The 16,985-nt window shown below is 42.7% G+C and overlaps 2 protein-coding genes across 9 annotated transcripts in view; one reads left to right on the plus strand and one right to left on the minus strand.

The window, feature by feature from the left end:
* ABHD12B (abhydrolase domain containing 12B) overlaps positions 1-3,651 on the minus strand; it is an 82,497-nt gene extending 78,846 nt beyond the window's left edge. The window contains exon 1 of the mRNA XM_014540983.1: positions 3,293-3,651. Coding sequence (XP_014396469.1) covers positions 3,293-3,651 — 359 coding nt within the window. The remainder of the gene's footprint in view (positions 1-3,292) is intronic.
* Positions 3,652-8,793: 5,142 nt separating this feature from the next.
* Positions 8,794-16,985, plus strand: part of NIN (ninein (GSK3B interacting protein)) — a 92,605-nt gene continuing 84,413 nt past the window's right edge. For all 8 annotated transcript variants that reach the window (XM_005867892.2, XM_014541004.1, XM_005867893.2 and 5 more), the window contains exon 1: positions 8,794-8,993. In XM_005867892.2, coding sequence (XP_005867954.1) covers positions 8,811-8,993 — 183 coding nt within the window. In that variant the 5' untranslated portion in view covers positions 8,794-8,810. The remainder of the gene's footprint in view (positions 8,994-16,985) is intronic.

Below are 16,985 nucleotides of genomic sequence, written 5' to 3' on the forward strand. Positions count from 1 at the left end.
CCCGCAGCCGCCAGCTGAAAGCGGCTACTATGTGTTGGTCCAGGAGTGGACCTGAGTCCCGGAGGGAGCAGAAAGGGTGGTTTGTTCTGCTGCCGTGTGCCACCCAGGCAGCCCTGTGGTTGAGCGACTGAAGGAAGCCCTGTCGCGAGAAGCCCGAGGTGTTACCTGGGCTGTCTTGAGTTTCGGAGAGCTACCCTTAAAGTGTGATTTTTCCCAGGAGTGTGGGATCGATATATATAGAAAGACTTTCCCAGGGCAATTACCACTAAGGAAGGGAAAAGAACAAAATGATACTTTGTTGCCTGAAAGCCTTGCTCGCTAGAGCAGCAGTATCAAGTGTGGAGTTTTGCGGGAGCAGCGTCCAGGGTCCCGGAGCTGGGCTTCTGCAGCCACCAAACCGGTCCCTGACAAAAGGACAAAGCTGGTGGGAACAGTTGCCTGCTGAGAGCTCTTTCTGTGAAGTTGGAAGCGATAGAGATAGGAAGAGGCGATTTCCTAGCCCCAACCCTGCCAGTTAAATGGGGGCTGGAAAGATGGTTCTTCCATGTACCCGGTGTCTAGACAGCTAAGCTATTAGGAGATCTTCTGCTGTCTTTACTTCACGGGAGCAGATCCTCTCCTGGTGTTGAGGAATTCCCGAGATGGGCTTGCCATACAACTCAACTCCTGAATTTATGGAATGAAATCAGATGGCATCGTTGTCTTTTGTGAGTGAGGAGGTAGCTGTTTAGGATTAGCATCCTAATAAAGTCCACTGTGGCACATGGGCTAAGCTCTAAGATCAAAATAAATGTGTATGTCTACTTCTTTCCTGAGGCTTAACATTCTGCAAGGAAATGTTTTGTTTGGGGTTTGTTTTTTGTTGTTGTTTCAGTGTCAGGTTAATTTTATCTTGATCTTCTCTAGTGAGAAGCACATTGGTGGCTGACCTAGAATATTGGCAGATCTTGTTTGGCGTGGAGGGGGCTGTGAAAATTCCCCGCCTGTGTGTAAAAGTACCTTACAGGCTGACTGCAAAATCAGTTTCCTATGGTCTCCTCAGCTGTTGTCAGTGTCCTTAGGGAGGTCAAGGGAACTGCTGGGGAGTTTCTTGGCAGATTTTTTTACTTTCACCTATTCTCTGGTGATTGTTTAGACTGCAGCGGTTCTCAACCTGTGGGTCGCGACCCCTTTGGGGGTGGAACGACCCTTTCACAGGGGTCGCCTAAGGCCATCGGAAAACACATATATAATTACATATTGTTTTTGTGATTAATCACTATGCTTTAATTATGTTCAATTTGTAACAATGAAAATACATCCTGCATATCAGATATTTACATTACGATTCATAACAGTAGCAAAATTACAGTTATGAAGTAGCAACAAAAATAATTTTATGGTTGGGGGTCACCACAACATGAGGAACTGTATTAAAGGGTTGCGGCATTAGGAAGGTTGAGAACCACTGGGTTAGAGGAAAGCATGCTGAGCCCGGCATAGGTAAAGGGTAGGACTTATGGATGTTCCAGATGGGTCAAACATGGGGCAAAGGCAGGAAAAGGCTTTCCAGGGGACAACGGGAAGGAAGCCATCACCGGCACCGTCTTTGCATTAAAATGTCACGGCTCAGTCTTTTTAATAGGCACTTACTCAGAATGGCATGGGTGTCTTTTTTCTTGGTCTCTTCCACTTGCCCCCCTCCCCCCCCACCTCCTTTTTAAGTATGTGATGATCCTTAATACCAGAAGATATTAACTGTCACAGAGGGGGACAAAGGGGCTCCAATGAATTCTGAACAGCCCATCTTAACTTAATAGGCAATATTCTTATCATATGTTAAGTGTTGTTCAAATAAATTGTTTTAAATGTCACTGCAAATGGCTTTCTAAACTAACATTTCAGCCATCTTGATGCTTCCACTTTATGGTGATAATGAAAATACATTTTTATCAGGCTAACCTTGGTAAAGGGTTGGCAAGTTTAACCAGAGCGTTTTTGAGGCATTCAAACAGCCTAAAGTCTTTTCAGGAGGTTTATTTTTTGTAGATGCCAGTACATTTGTAGGCCAGTAAATTATGTGGTTTAAATTCTGGCTATTGAACGTACATTTGTTGGGCAGGGGCTTGTGAAGAGACATACTGAAGCTTGCAAAAGAGATATTTTATCCTAATTACAAATAAAATAGAATTTTAAAAAGATGATGGGTATATGCAAGTGAGCAACTTTGAAATTAGGAGGATGTTTCTGTATTGCCACTTACAGCAGAAATTAACCATTTATTCCATCTTTTGGATGGGAAAATTACAAAGTATTTCTGTCCTAATGCTCACTTAAAAAAAACGAAGTTGAGAAAACCTATTGTTTATAGATGTAAAAAGTGAAGCTCTTCACGTTGACCCCAACGAACTGTTCTCACACCTGCAGGCATTTTACATTCATTTGAGTTAATACGGCTCAAGAAGTGAAAGTTGTTACCAGCAGTCTCTTTTAAGAAAGTGACAAACAGGCTGCAGTTTTTTGATTCTGTAGTCTTGGTAGCTGATTACAGGTTATGGACCCTACAGTGTGCTAGGCTCATGATTCTATTCCTCCAGCTATCCTGAGAGAACAATTTGATTGGGTAATCCACCTTGCTATTAGAGTTAACAAAAGCTTGGCTTTGCTACATCATTCAGGATAGTAAAATACTAAGTTTATTTATGTTTTAGAATAAATACTAGTAGGATACCCTTAGCAAAATTAAATTTTATAGTGTAGTTAGCAAAGGTGGTTATTCTTTCTAACTTAATCTGGCTTTTTTTTTTTCTGTGTGGTGGCATTTAAGCTTTTGTGTTATATTTTTATACGATGATTTCATTCTTGGTGATACTCTTTGTGCTGTTGGTATCCAGCTAGAAATGAGGTGCTATCTGAGCAGAGAGGAGGCTATCTCACAGTAATTAGTGTGAGCAGCAGTTTTGGGCAGAAATATTCCATATAACTACGTAAATGGGGACAATTGCTTTTTCTATTAAGCTTTTGCTAAACTTAAATTTAGTCTCGTCCCTATTTCATTTTATACTGAAGTAAGTCCAAAAGAGTAAGACTGGAAATCTTTGCAGCAAATTAAAGTACAGAAAAGAGAGAAGAAAAGGAAACGTTTTAATTTGATCGTTGGCATTGTGAGGCTCTGATTTGCCAAAGGGTGAAAGCTTGTTTATCGTTCTAGTTATAAAGTAACTAAATTAGTCACTTGGTGGTCACTGTCGGGTCTGTGGGCCCCCAACAGCTATGTCAGATCACAGACCCAAAGCATCTATTATAGTAATACCCAGCGAAAGCGGCTGAGCCAAGAGGGACATGCAGACATTCCTCGTAGCTGTTCAGCTGCTGGACCATCTGGAGGGGAAATAAAAGGCCTGGGCTAGGGGCTCTGGCATTGTGCTCATTTATTACTTGGCCTTCCCTTGCCAGGCTTTGTCCCCCTTTCACTCCTTCTGGCCCAGAACAGACGTCCCCTTTGGCCGGGGTGCCATTCTTACAAGCTTCTTTCTGTATCTTGGATGCTGGAAAGTTCACAAGTTCACGCACCCACTTCATGCTGGCCTGATGATGGGACTTCATCATTCCAGCTGCATCCACACCTATGTCCCTTCCAGCCCCACTTGGCACTCTGATTTCATCAGCCATGGTTGCTGAGTAGAGCACAATAACACAGCTCTGAAATGGACATCCCTGTCAGGGTCTGCGCATTTTGGCAGCCTTGTTTTGAGTTATTTGGAAGGAAAATGCTCTGAATAGTTCTCATTATGGGTGGTAAATGTTTTGATTAATGGCTCTGTGCATCTGCCTCTTATTTAGCCGTCCCCAGCTAGAACTTCAAAATATTGCCCACACCGCCCTTTTACTCCACAGGAGTGGTAAAGGCTTCTGACAATTCAGTCGGGAAGGTAGATGGTTGAAGGGAGGCCCAGGTTGGTGGCAGGCCTTTTAAAACTGGAAATGTTCTTTGCCATTTGGAAAAAGATTTATGACTCCAGACCCCACCCTCTTCATCTCTGAGTAAGATTCCCTCGTTGGTGGGTGTCAGTTAGGCTTTGACTCTGGGAAGCACTGAGTTTGCACAGATTAGACATATTTAAGTGTTTGGGGGAATTAATTTAACAGCTCTCAATCCCTGGACTTTGCCCATTATGGAAGAGATGGGATTCTTCATGATCCTTTTTACATACAAATTTATGTCTTCCTGGCGATAAATCCCAAAGCTGCTTTAGTAAAAAGAGATTGCTTTTTCTGTGTATCCCTAATGCCTGGGAGGCTATAATTATTCAATAAATGGCTCGAGGGTGGTAGGGAGGCAGGAACCCACCATTCCCCATTCCAACCTGGAGGAGCCTGTGGCCATCAGGTGTTCCATGGTGGTTTCTAGTACCTGGTACAGTTTGGCTGGTTAACACATAAAGGCGGAGGTAAGTGACTTGTCGATGATATCATTGCAGTGGCCCCATTCATGAGTTATTACGTGTCGGTTGGAGAGGCAGTGGAGTTTAGAGTCAGACCAGGGTTCCAATCCTGGCTCCACACCCATGTTAGTGTTGAATTCTTGGACAAGTTCTGTACTTTTGCCATCCCCCAATTTCTGCATCTTAAGTGGGAAGGTGAAATCTATCTAAAGCAGTGGTTCTCAACCTTCTGGCCCTTTAAATACAGTTCCTCATGTTGTGACCCAACCATAAAATTATTTTTGTTGCTACTTCATAACTGTAATGTTGCTACTGTTATGAATCGTCATGTAAATATCTGATATGCAGGATGGTCTTAGGCGACCCCTGTGAAAGGGTCGTTCGACCGCCAAAGGGGTCGCGACCCACAGGTTGAGAACCGCTGATCTAAAGTATTAGGAAGATTCAATGAGATCATATAGGTAAAGCACTCTGCATAGGCCAGACTTACAGTAAATGCTCAGGAATTTTTTAAAAAATTGTTTCTGCTGAACTCCCAACTATATTTCAGCCTTTCTGCTTTTGTTTCACATGAAGTTTATCAACAGTCTGCCTTTAACTATTGAGGCAACAGGAACATTACCTGCTACCATTATTTAGTAATATAGCATTTTAATATACATCACATGTACCCTGCCCATTCTTGCTCTCTGGATTCTGGCATCCACAGCTCCTGCTCTGCGTCTATTAAGGCAGATCTGTGGCTGATGGGCCTGTGTGAGTTACCTCTCTTCAGTTGAACCCCTTCTTTGTAAGTCACAGGTATTTTCTTGGTGGTTTTCTCAGTGGGATTTGCTACTCTCAATTGCTTACCATATTTAACCCTCAGGACACCCCTTCCAGATGGATATTATCCTTCCCATTCTATAAACGAGGGGACCAGGGAAGGTATTTTAGACAGACTGTCCCCCAAAGCCACATTCCATCACCAACAAATGCAGCTCGAGTGTGAGAATCCACTGGCTCACTTACTCCTTGAACCAAACTTCAGGCGGGCGACTCTGTAATACAGTCTGGCAGTGGGTGCTGGCTTTCTACTTCTGTTGGCTACATCTGGAACTGAAAATGCCTTAGAAAAGGGGTTGGATTGGGGTGGGGGATGGAGGAGTAGAGGTGTGTTTGCGGAAGAAATCGGCATTTCAACCTCTTTGTGTGCTCATTTATTTCCGTAGCTCTCATTCAGGTTAAGCTTCCACTCAAGAAATCTCCATATACCCAGTCAGTCCGTGTTTACACTGCGTCTTGGTGTGAGGACCACACTGTACTGTGCGTTTGGGGGACACTATAAAAGAAACAGAAGCTGTGGACCTTCCCCTTAAAGAAATTTCTGGCAAGTGGGGAGAACAAAATTCTTGCACATGAAATTACTGATGAACAGTTGGGGAATAATATCAACCAGTAAACATGCATTCTGTGCCAGAAGAGTACTGACAACTTGTCACCATATGTAACATTTTTTGGATGTTTCCTTACATACGATCCTTTGTTCTGCAGGGGTAGGGCTGTTTTCCCCCTTAAGTCAAAAGAATGTTCTCCTAAGCATGGTGTCTTGGGAAGGAGAGAGATGAAATACAGAGATAACAAACAAACAAACAAACAAAAAAACAAAAAAAGAAAGGTACTGTAAAATGAAAGAAGTTTTATCTAGCAAAAATCCAGTGACCTCCCAAAGAGCAGGGCATGATAGTCTATCAAATTCAAAGCCAAGCATCAGATCTGGACTCCTCAGTACATTGTGAGTTTTATGGCCCTCTTTCATTGGTTTAGAATGGACAAGTCCCCAACCCTTAAAAATAGTTCTTAAAAGAGGAAGTGTTAGAATTCTTTCCCTTTGGGGTTTTTTTTAATATGCAAAATCAAGCAAAAGCAGAATAGTCTGGCATTTATGAAGTTGGTCAGATTACAGCCCAAGGGACAGTTACACTCAGAGAGCGAGTCCCAGAGCTATGGCAACCCTGAAAACCCCAGAGCACCTTGGGGATTCTCAGCTGATCTTAGCTGACAATTAACTGGCAGACTCTAAGTGGATCTCATTAGCCAAGCCTCGCCTCTTCTAAATTCCCAACTTTTGTGGCTTTGCTTAACACCTTGGTGTTTCTTTTCTGTTGCTTTGATGTTTATATAGCACTCTCCACTTCTTTTGAAAACATTTACATGGTGATTAGTTAACCCAACAGACCAACTCCGGGAAGGTAGCCAGAACCAGCAGCACCTTAGTAATAGAAAGACTGATAATTAGGAGAGACCTTCTGATACCAGGAGCCTGGACCAGAAGGGGCCACTCCACGTTAATGAGCGGCCCCAGTAACATTGAGCTAGGAGCTACGGGGCAGAGCTGGCTGGCATCCATCTTCCAAGCCCACCTGATTCCGCTGAAGATCGGGAAGATCGGGGCTCTGTTTTACCTTGTCATGTTTTGTACAGTTGTCTGTGGAAAGAAAGCCACACAGCCTAGACTGCAGTGGTTCTCAACCTTCCTAATGCCGCAACCCTTTAATACAGTTCCTCATGTTGTGGTGAACCCCAATTTCATTGTTACAAATTGAACATAATTAAAGCATAGTGATTAATCACAAAACAATATGTAATTATATATGTGTTTTCCGATGGTCTTAGGCGACCCCTGTGAAAGGGTCGTTTGACCCCCAAAGGGTCGAGACCCACAGGTTGAGAACCGCTGGCCCAGAGCATCATTGATTTGTAGGGAAGGCTCTCTTATTTTTAATTCTGGCCGTGTTCAACATCTCAACTCACACACTTCCATGTTGTAATGATCTGCTCCATGGAACATCACCTCTAAGCCAGAGTTTTCTGACCCAGGGCTGGTTTTATTTAAAAGTGCTGCTTTTCAAAGTAGGATAGTGTTTGCAGGGACAGGGGGAGGGGGAAGGGAGAGTTGCTGTGCTGTGGGTATAGAGCTTGTCACATAAGATGAAAAGGATCTAGAGATCTTCTGTACAACAATGTGCATATAGTGAACAATATTACTGCACACTTAACATTTTAGTAGGCTGGATTCCATGTTATGTGGCTTTTATCAGAATACAAGTTATATTACAAGATAAAGAAACCTTTTTTTTAAAGGTGCTGCTTTTTATAGTCCAGGGCTGGTTCTGAGAGCCTTGTTTCAGAGAGCTGAGGTCATCGTCTCAAGGGTGTATGTCGTGTGTGGCTTCCATTGCGTCATGGTGAAGGTACCTCCAGATGTGCAGGTGCCAGACTTTGATTGGAAGGCCCAACACATTATACATGAACTATTGTGCAAGCAAAAAAACAGATAGCATTCTTCAAGTATGAGGTACCTCGTATTTTATGATGTATAATTTTAGTAAAAATGGTTGTGCGGGTTATAGATGACTCCGTGTTTTTACTGATCCCATGAAAAGTGGGAAAACAGAAGGTCTGGATCTGAGAGATGCAAGGCAGAGTAACCAGGTGAACAGAGCGGCGATGGCCTAGATGCTAGAGGTCCCCTGAGATCCTGTAGGATTCATATGATCCGTGGCTCCTTCGAACCTCACCGTCTGAAAGGTTGGAGTATTGTTTTCTCCGCTCTCTAGGCAACTAAGCATTACCTAAACCTACCTGGGACTGAAGCCAGCTCCAGGGAATACTCTTCCTGTCACACCTCATGTAATTGCTCCAATGGTTAATTGAGTTGCTTTTTGAGGAACTCTTGGAAAAGGCATTTGGTCCCATGTAAACAAGGAGGTGGTTTTGTATCAGACGTGCTCATCCAGTGCTTCCTGCTGCAACCATTTGGTCTCATTGCAACGGGGGCATCTAGGCTGCAGGAGGAGAAACTAAACAGCAGCTCATCCAGCCAGCGGACTGCAACTGGACAGGTCGGCTAGAGCGTGCGGACTTGCATGGAAGCTCTGGCCCTGTGGTCTGTTGACACAAACAGTTATTTTATTTGAAAGGACTGGGTGTCAGAAGTGGCCTTTCACTGTCTGTAGGTGCTGGGCCAGATGAGCTGATAAAGAATCGCTCTCAGTCTTGAGTTTGAGAGACTGGCTGCCCGCCTGAGGGGGTGCCCTTCTGCCTACAAGGCTCCCTCATTCGGGTCATGTTAGCCTGTGGTGACCGGACCTCGTGGGTGTGCCCTGTGGGAGTGCGTGGGACTGGTCAGGGCTGGGTCCCGGAGAGACCCGTGCGCTCGCTGGTGGGTGTGAGTATTCCCTCTCCTGCTGGCTCTCACCAAGGTCCCGTCTGACCTGCATGAGGGGACCAGGCGGGCAGAGGATAGGGATAGTGTTGCCGAGGGGTGGCAGTGGTAGGATTCCCGGGGCTGCCACAACCTGACCTTGTCTCTGTCCCGCACAGGTGAGCGCTGTGGGCTATGGGATGGATGAGGTGCAGCAGGACCAGCATGAGGCCCGACTCAAGGAGCTGTTTGACAGTTTTGACACGACGGGCACTGGGTCCCTGGGACAGGAGGAACTCACCGACCTTTGCCACATGTTGAGCTTGGAGGAGGTGGCCCCGGTGCTGCAGGAGACGCTGCTTCAGGACAACCTCTTGGGCAGGGTAAGGCCTGGGGAAGAGCACCGGGTGGAAGTGGGTGCGGTTTCTGTCGGGGGAGCAGGGGGAGAGGCGCTGAGGGAGGGGGGCAAACCACACCTATCGCAACTTGTTTCTAACATCCTGGCTGTGTGCGCCCTCAGCTCTTAACCTGAGACACAGACCAAATGTAGTGGGCGTGAGGCACCGTGCAGTTTGCTCAGGAGCTGAGGGCTTGCTGTGATTTGCGCCCTGGAAAGGTGTGCCCTGAGCATCTTAGATAAAGAGAGAAAAAGAGGTAACAAGAGGATGTTTTCTCATCTTTTTCTTGTTACTCGTGGATCGTTGTATGGACTCCACTTTCACCACTGAGACAGCAGGGAGGTGACGGATTTCCAGGGAAGAGAATGGGGGTGCAGTAAGGAGGCTCCATTCACAGGAAAGCAGATTGCCGTTACGAATTTTACTCCCGATAAAGCTCTTTCTTCTGTGGATTGTTTCTGGGGTGAAGTATTAATTACACTCTTCACCCAGGAAATAAGACAGGAGGGTAAGTAAATACAGTGCAGGCTCATTTAAAACCCAGCACGACTCGCTTCCAGCAGGGCTGTGTGTGTGCTGCTGTTAACTTCTGCGCTTGACGACAAATAGTCATGTTCTCCCTGTAGATCAAGTCACGGAGATCTTTTTTCCCCTCTTGCTGTTAGTGGGAAGGATGTTTGATCCGCCACGACCTGATATTGCCTTCCATTCTCATAAATATAATTAAGAGCATCATGTGTATGGCTTTGGGTTGAGCCTTGCTGTTGATTTTTTTGAATGAATGAGAGGAGAAAATGGGCAATACTTTTCAGCTCTGCTGCTGTTATTGCCATCACTTTGTAGACAGGAGTTTCTAACATTGTGGTATAAATTGAGGAAGCCGTTGGGGAATCTCAACTTTATTCCAGTGACTGAGCTTCCTTGTCTTCGCTTCATTTTCATTGTCTCTCAGCTGACAGGTTGGGTAAGTGACCTCAGACACTGTAGGGTGCACTGGCTCTCTGTAACGTGAGACAGACAGGAGAAACAACCACCCTGAAATGAATGCCAAAGGGTGATATTCTCAGGGGCTGGCACCATGAACGTGGTGTTTAACAGGGCTCAGACTTAAAGAAAAAGAAAAACTAAGTTTTTGCAAAACTGGGATCACTCTTGGTCACTTTGGAGGCGTTAGCTACTTGTGAATACATGTGGTGCCCCCAAAATGCTAAAAATTTTGCTTTGAAAATAGTAGAAGTGGGGAATTTGAGGATCAAACCATTTGCTCCTCATCATGTAATGTACATAAGAGTTTTTTAGTTCTGCCTCACTCCCAGGCACTTTGGGGAGCCATAAGAGTAGCGTTTCCACTGTGGGCTGTGGAGATCTCAGGCTTTTTAGTGTCTAAGAAATAGTATGAAAGAGAGGATCTTATTAAAGCCCAAGAAGACATAACAGAACTTAAGGTTTCCTTGAGAGATGTGTTGGAGGCAGTGTTACTGCGGAAGCCCTGCTGTAAACAGATCACCCCTCGGCAGCAGGTTAGCAGTTTGCTGTCCAGATGTTGCACATCTTCGCCCTCAGTTGGCGAACTGGAACAGGGGAGCAGTTATCGATTGATTTGTTAACGACCTGACACCGCCAGCCTGCTTTTCATGTCTGCTGTTTGCCTGTGAATAAGGAATACCTAAGTGGTCCGTAGCGTGATATTTACTTAGTGAGCCTGTGATAAAAGTTAAATAGATGTCTGCATATTGATTTCATGTGGGAGTTCCTGGTGATTGTCTTGAGAGCAGGGTTGCCATGAATTAATGCATGATGTTCAATTTGCATTTTTTATGAAGTTGAATTATTCTCCTCAGATGATTGCATAAATGTGGCCATATGCTGTTAAGACACTATATGGTCTATAATTTTAAAATGTGGGGGAGAAATTCCTTAGAATTCACAGAAGCAATCCATGTGCTAGCACCTTCTTGGGTATATTGAGTAGAGTCAGAAGTGGTAAAATTCTACGTTTTCAATGTCTGCCATATGTTTTCTCTTTAGATATTATTTATAGAAAACTTATAAGGGTTAGGAGTTTGGTTTAATAAAACAGGAGAAGGGAATAGAAGCATGACAAATCTAAATATAGTCATCTGTTCATTAATTCAACAGATATGTGTTGTGCTGTATGTGTCCTGCATGTCAGGCATTCTAGTCTTATCGGTGCAACTTACGTTTATTGTAAACTACGGTTTTCCCTTAAATTGGCTTTTGGATGCATTAGTATCGATCAGTTTCCTGGTTTTAATTTTATCTTTTAAATCTTAGCAAGTATAATTTTAAAATAAAATAAAACTTTAAGTTTACCTTTATTGGAATTAGGCTCAATTAGTCATTTTTCCTTGAAAATAAATAAGATAAAAAGCACTGTCCTCCTCAACTAAAAACATGAATTTTGTCTATTATTTTATTTTAAAATCCATCTTAAATAATTCTTTGTTCTTTTTTTTTTCTTAAAGCCTAATGTTTCTTTTGACAGTTGTTAAGGAAAGTAATTTAAATCGACTTGCCATTTAATGAATTTTCCTAATAGAACATTTACCCCCAAATTATGTTTCCATTCACCTGTCTGATCTTGCTTTATAACTTGAAGCCTTATTCCCCCCCGCACAGTGCTTCTGCAGGGTGGGGCAAAAGTAGGTTTACAGTTGAGAGTACACGAAGCACGGTTTATTCCTGTATTATTATTCACTAGTTATTGTATTATTTTCCCTATGAACAGCTGTAAACCTACTTTTGCCTCACCATGTATGTGTTTGAAAAGCCGAAAGATTGTGAATCACCAATTTGAAGGAAAGAGGACATTGCTGATAGGTGTTTCCTCCTAGTTTATCAGACGAGCTCCATTCATATCTTTGTCACAGCTAAGCAGTTGTCAGGTGGGTGAGACCCCAAGACAAGGGACTCCTCAAGACACAGAAGAATTTATAGTCGGGTCACATAATGTGAGTAACTGGGAGCAAAGACTACAAACGTTTTAAAAAGGGAACCACATTAGCTCTTTTTTTTTTAATCTTTATTGTTGAGAGTGCTACAGATGTCCCCCAGTTGCCCCCCTCCATCCGGTTCCCACCCCACCCCAGGCCTTCACCACCCTGTTGTCTGTGTCCATAGGTAATACATATATGCATATAAGATCTTTGGTTAACCTCTTCCCCCTCCCCCCTTTCTCTCCAAGATTCGTCAGTCTGGTCCATGATTCCATGCCTCTTTCTATTTTATTCATTAATTTATTTTGTTCATTAGATTTCTTGTTCATTGAACTAAGTTTTCATCCAAACCTCCGATACCCATTGTAGGTGCTTCCTGGTTTTGTGTCTTTTAAATGAAGTGTTTCTATATGACTCTCTCTCTCTTTTATTAGAAATATGGACATAAATGTGACCATTTACCTTGGTTTTTTTGAAGCCTTTAGTTTTATCCTGTTTTAAAAATGCATTTTCCTTTCATTATGGAATATTCCAACCTGAGACAGAACAGCCCCCTGGGGTTCTGGTGAGACTCCTTGCTATACTTTTGATATGAATTTGGACACTGAAGGGCCCATGCCCTGGGCACCCTCTAGATTCAGAACAAGCTACCTGGAAGCAGAACTCATCATTGCTTCCGGAGAGTTCCATGGGTATGTAGACTTTGGTCATCAAAGGCACTTTGGAAATTTTTAGTATTAAAATTTGATACTTGTACAAATATAAAATTGAGCTCAGCTTTCCCACCTTTTATTTTAAAGTGCTTGGAATTCTTTTATAAATGTCAAGGTTAATTTCACATGGAGGATTGCTTTTTTTTGTTGTTGTTTCCAATTCATTAAAAGCTTTTTAAGATTTCTTTCTCTTATATACATTTTAACCATTTGAAAAATAAGTCAGAAATACAGAAGTACTTCCTGATTTTGAGAGAGAGAGAAGAGAGAGAGAGAAACATTGATTTGTTGTTCCACTTATTTATGTACTCATTGGTTGCTTTTCTTGTATGTGCCCTAAATGGAGATTGAACCCTCAACCTTGGCGTATTGGGAAGATGCTCTAACCAACTGAGCTACCTGGCCAGGGCCCAGAAGTACTTTCTGGCGGTGATTATTTGGATTTATTCTCCGTGTGCAAAATTACGCTTGGTCATGTAGTTCCTATATATAACCACCTCGTGTTCACGCTCCTGTTTCATGTTATTGATCTGAGGCTTTCTTGAATGCCTTGGAGGGAATGGTGGAAACATTTCTCATTGTAGCTCTTCAATGTCTGAAGCTTTGCTGTATCTTACTGTTTAACCACCATAGAGTAACCTGAAATAGTGAAGGGTATTTTCTGATTCCTAGGTTGGTCTTGTGACTCTGGGTATCTCTCCATCACTCTCTTCCTTTAAAATAATCTCATCTGGGGTTGAATTAAACTCCTAAGGGCATGTGATTCCCGTTTATAGACAAAACGACATTCTGAGTCAGGGGCTACAAGACTTGTCTCCATTCTGTATTAACACTTTCTTGTCAAATTCATTGCAGAATTACCTTTGGTTTCGCATACTGTGAACCTTGAGTCTCCGAGAGGTATTTAGCCTGACAAAAGCAAGGGCATAGGGGAGAGCCGTTGGGAAGGAAGGCCTTGTGCTTTCAGCAAATGTTGAGAACAAGTACCAAATAGCTTTTCTTTTCCACCTACTTTATTTCAGTAGTGATCATCTCTTTCATCAGAGAAAGTATGGCCAGGAATGTTCACTAAGTTTCCCACAATATCCCACTGACACTTTTATTTATTTTTTTAAAATATATTTTATTGATTTTTTACAGAGAGGAAGGGAGAGGGATAGAGAGTTAGAGACATCGATAAGCTGCCTCCTGCACACCCCCAACTGGGGATGTACCCGCAACCAAGGTACATGCCCTTGACCGGAATCGAACCTGGGACCTTTCAGTCTGCAGGCCGACACTCTATCCACTGAGCCAAACCGGTTAGGGCCCACTGACACTTTAATAGTAGCATCTTGTCTGCATGAGGGCACTTAAAGTTCTTCAGTGTCCGTCACAGGTTTTTAGACTTAAATGCTCATCTGTATGACAGAGAAACCTGGGATCCAGAACTTGGAAAAGTACAGGCAACTCGAAGCAGCACCAGAATGGAAACCCAGATTTCCCAGTCCCCGAGTATGATTGCTGTCTCCACAGCCTCTTCAGACTCCAAATATGCAAAGATGAATCTCATTCTCTATCCCCCTTCAACCTCTGCCCCCACCACATCAAGATAGTACACTATTGGAGCACCGTCTTTGAAGTCAGACCTGGATTCATAGACTGACTCTTGCCACATTTTAGCCATATGGGCATATTATCTTAAATATTCTGAGTCTCGGGTCATTTATCTGTATAATGGGAAAAATTAATGCCCACCTGTAAGCTTGTGATTAGGGTTGACCTAGACCAGTGATGGCGAACCTTTTGAGCTCAGCGTGTCAGCATTTTGAAAAACCCTAACTTAACTCTGGTTCCGTGTCACATATAGAAATTTTTTGATATTTGCAACCATAGTAAAACAAAGACTTATATTTTTGATATTTATTTTATATATTTAAATGCCATTTAACAAAGAAAAATAGACCAAAAAAAATGAGTTCGCGTGTCACCTCTGACACGCGTGTCATAGGTTCGCCATCACTGGCCTAAACTGTGTATTTCAAAACCATCATAGAGCCAGGTACCCAGCTTAATACTGTGCTCTATAGCTCCTTCCTTCTCTTACACACCTAGAATGGGTATTTGATAAATAATGAGTTTCCAGCAATGATTTTCTGAGACATCTTAAGAGTAGAGCAGTGGTTCCCAAACTTATTTGGCCTACCGCCCCCTTTCCAGAAAAAATATTACTCAGCGCCCCCTGGAAATTAATTTTTTTAAAATTTTAATAGCAAGTAAACAGAAAGATATATGCCCCCAAATGCACCTGTGGCCATCACCGCCCCCCCTGGATCGCTGCAGCGCCCACCAGGGGGCGGTAGCGCCCACTTTGGGAATCACTGGAGTAGAGAATGGATTTGCTAGAAACTCATATGGTGGTCGTATCACCTATTTCTATCCACAGGCAGGGCTGCTTGGAGCACAACTTCACACAGATGCTTTAGGTTTTTAAAACTTGCCTTTTCAAATGGACTTTGCCTCTTTCCACATTGTCTGCAGTACATGACAGCTAAGCTAAAATAACTTGAATGCTTTACTTAGTATCTAATATTTTATAACTATGTCTTTCATTATGAAACTCCGTCTCTTTGTTCCTCTATGTCATTTCTCTTTGCATAATGCCGGAAACATTATTTTCCTCTACATTGACCTTCTGGGGAGTCCATACTTCTATACCCATTTCAATTAACACTGTTTTGAATGTTCTCTCATTGGCTTCCCTTTGTATACGAGATACAAACCATCTTAGTGTGAAGACAGTCACATGGACCCTTGTCTTGTTTCATGAGCTCACATTGTTGATGCTGGCCCCAGCTCTCTCATCTTGGGTCTGTTTGAAGCACTGCCTGCACACATATGGAAACTGTATGCATTTGATCTCCAAGATTGCACGAGATGATTTTATGCAATGTTAGGTTCCTTATTTTACTTCCTGTGGCAGTTTTTTTTTTGTGTGTGTGTGGTTTAAAATAGCATTTGTTTCTTATGTGGTGCTTAAATTCTTTTTTTTCAGAAAGGCAAATTGTGTTGCTAAAAAAGCATTCATATGAAATTTGGGGAGCAAAAGTGATGAGGCAAATTTCTATTAAGCGGTGGTGACACATGACAGAAAATATCAGACTTGACTGGTCTTCCTGTTAATTTAGTTTAAATGTCATGTGTGTTTTCAGTCAGTCATGTAATTTTCCCATTGCTGCAAACTGCCCTTTGAGGCATACAAGATAGAGGAATGCCTGTAAAATGAATGGCAGCAATTATTATTCAAATGAGGAGGTACCAGCCAGGGTGTGCACTGCTCCGGAGCTTGTTACCCCGTGAGATTTAATTGCATTGTATATTTGTGGTGATTTCTAAATTTTAACATAATACAATAGTAAAACTCCCTTGGAGGAAAAAAAAATGGTACTTAAAAATTCCAGTTATTGAAGTCAGTGAGCCCACTGATGCAAGATTCTTCACAATAGAGGGCATTTATTAACATTTTGGTTCTGGGTTGTGCCCTAAGGGGCTTTTCTGCCACATCAGTATTCATGAGCCTTGGTGGAAAAAAGCAGTCACCTGCCTTTATTAGAGAACTATCTTCTTGAAAGATGTGGAATTTACTTCTGTTTAAAGTGGAGGGTCCAGAATCTATATACCCTTGCAAGAAGGAAAATGAAGATCAATTTAAGAATTAAAGCTGTTCAATATTTTTTAATTGAGGTAACATTGGTTAATAATATTATATAAGTTCCAGGTGTACAGCATTATAATTCACTACCTTTATGCACTATAACATGCTCACCACCAAAAGTCCAGTTTCCATCTATTACCATAGAATTGACCCCCTTTCACCCTCCCCCACTGCTCCAGTGGTTTTGAACAATTTGCCAGGTTTCTGTTTTTGCATTTTTAGATTTTTTTGTGTGTAGGGGATGTAGGGGTCACCTAGATAGACATTGTTGGATTACGAAGTTCTCTGAGTTAATGATGATGCATAGTATTTTATAGGCCCTTTTCTTCTAAAATGTGGATTTAATGCATTATAAGTCCATTTTGGAAAACTTTAAGCTCTGCCTGTGAATATCTTGGAGACGTCAGATGTCAGCAGAGTCCCTGTTTTCCTCCCCCTTGGCCAGGTAGGATATGCCCATTGGTCAGAGGCCCCTACCAGCTTGTTTTTGTCTCTTTCAGAACACTTACCAGAGTCTACCTTGTAGTTACTAATACATTTTCTTCTTTTTGTCCCCTTTCCATCCGCCCACCCTCTAGAGCAGCCGTGGGCAAACTACGGCCCCCGGGGGGCG

Source organism: Myotis brandtii, unplaced genomic scaffold, assembly GCF_000412655.1.
Source record: "Myotis brandtii unplaced genomic scaffold, ASM41265v1 scaffold253, whole genome shotgun sequence".
In the NCBI taxonomy this organism is placed as follows: domain Eukaryota; kingdom Metazoa; phylum Chordata; class Mammalia; order Chiroptera; family Vespertilionidae; genus Myotis; species Myotis brandtii.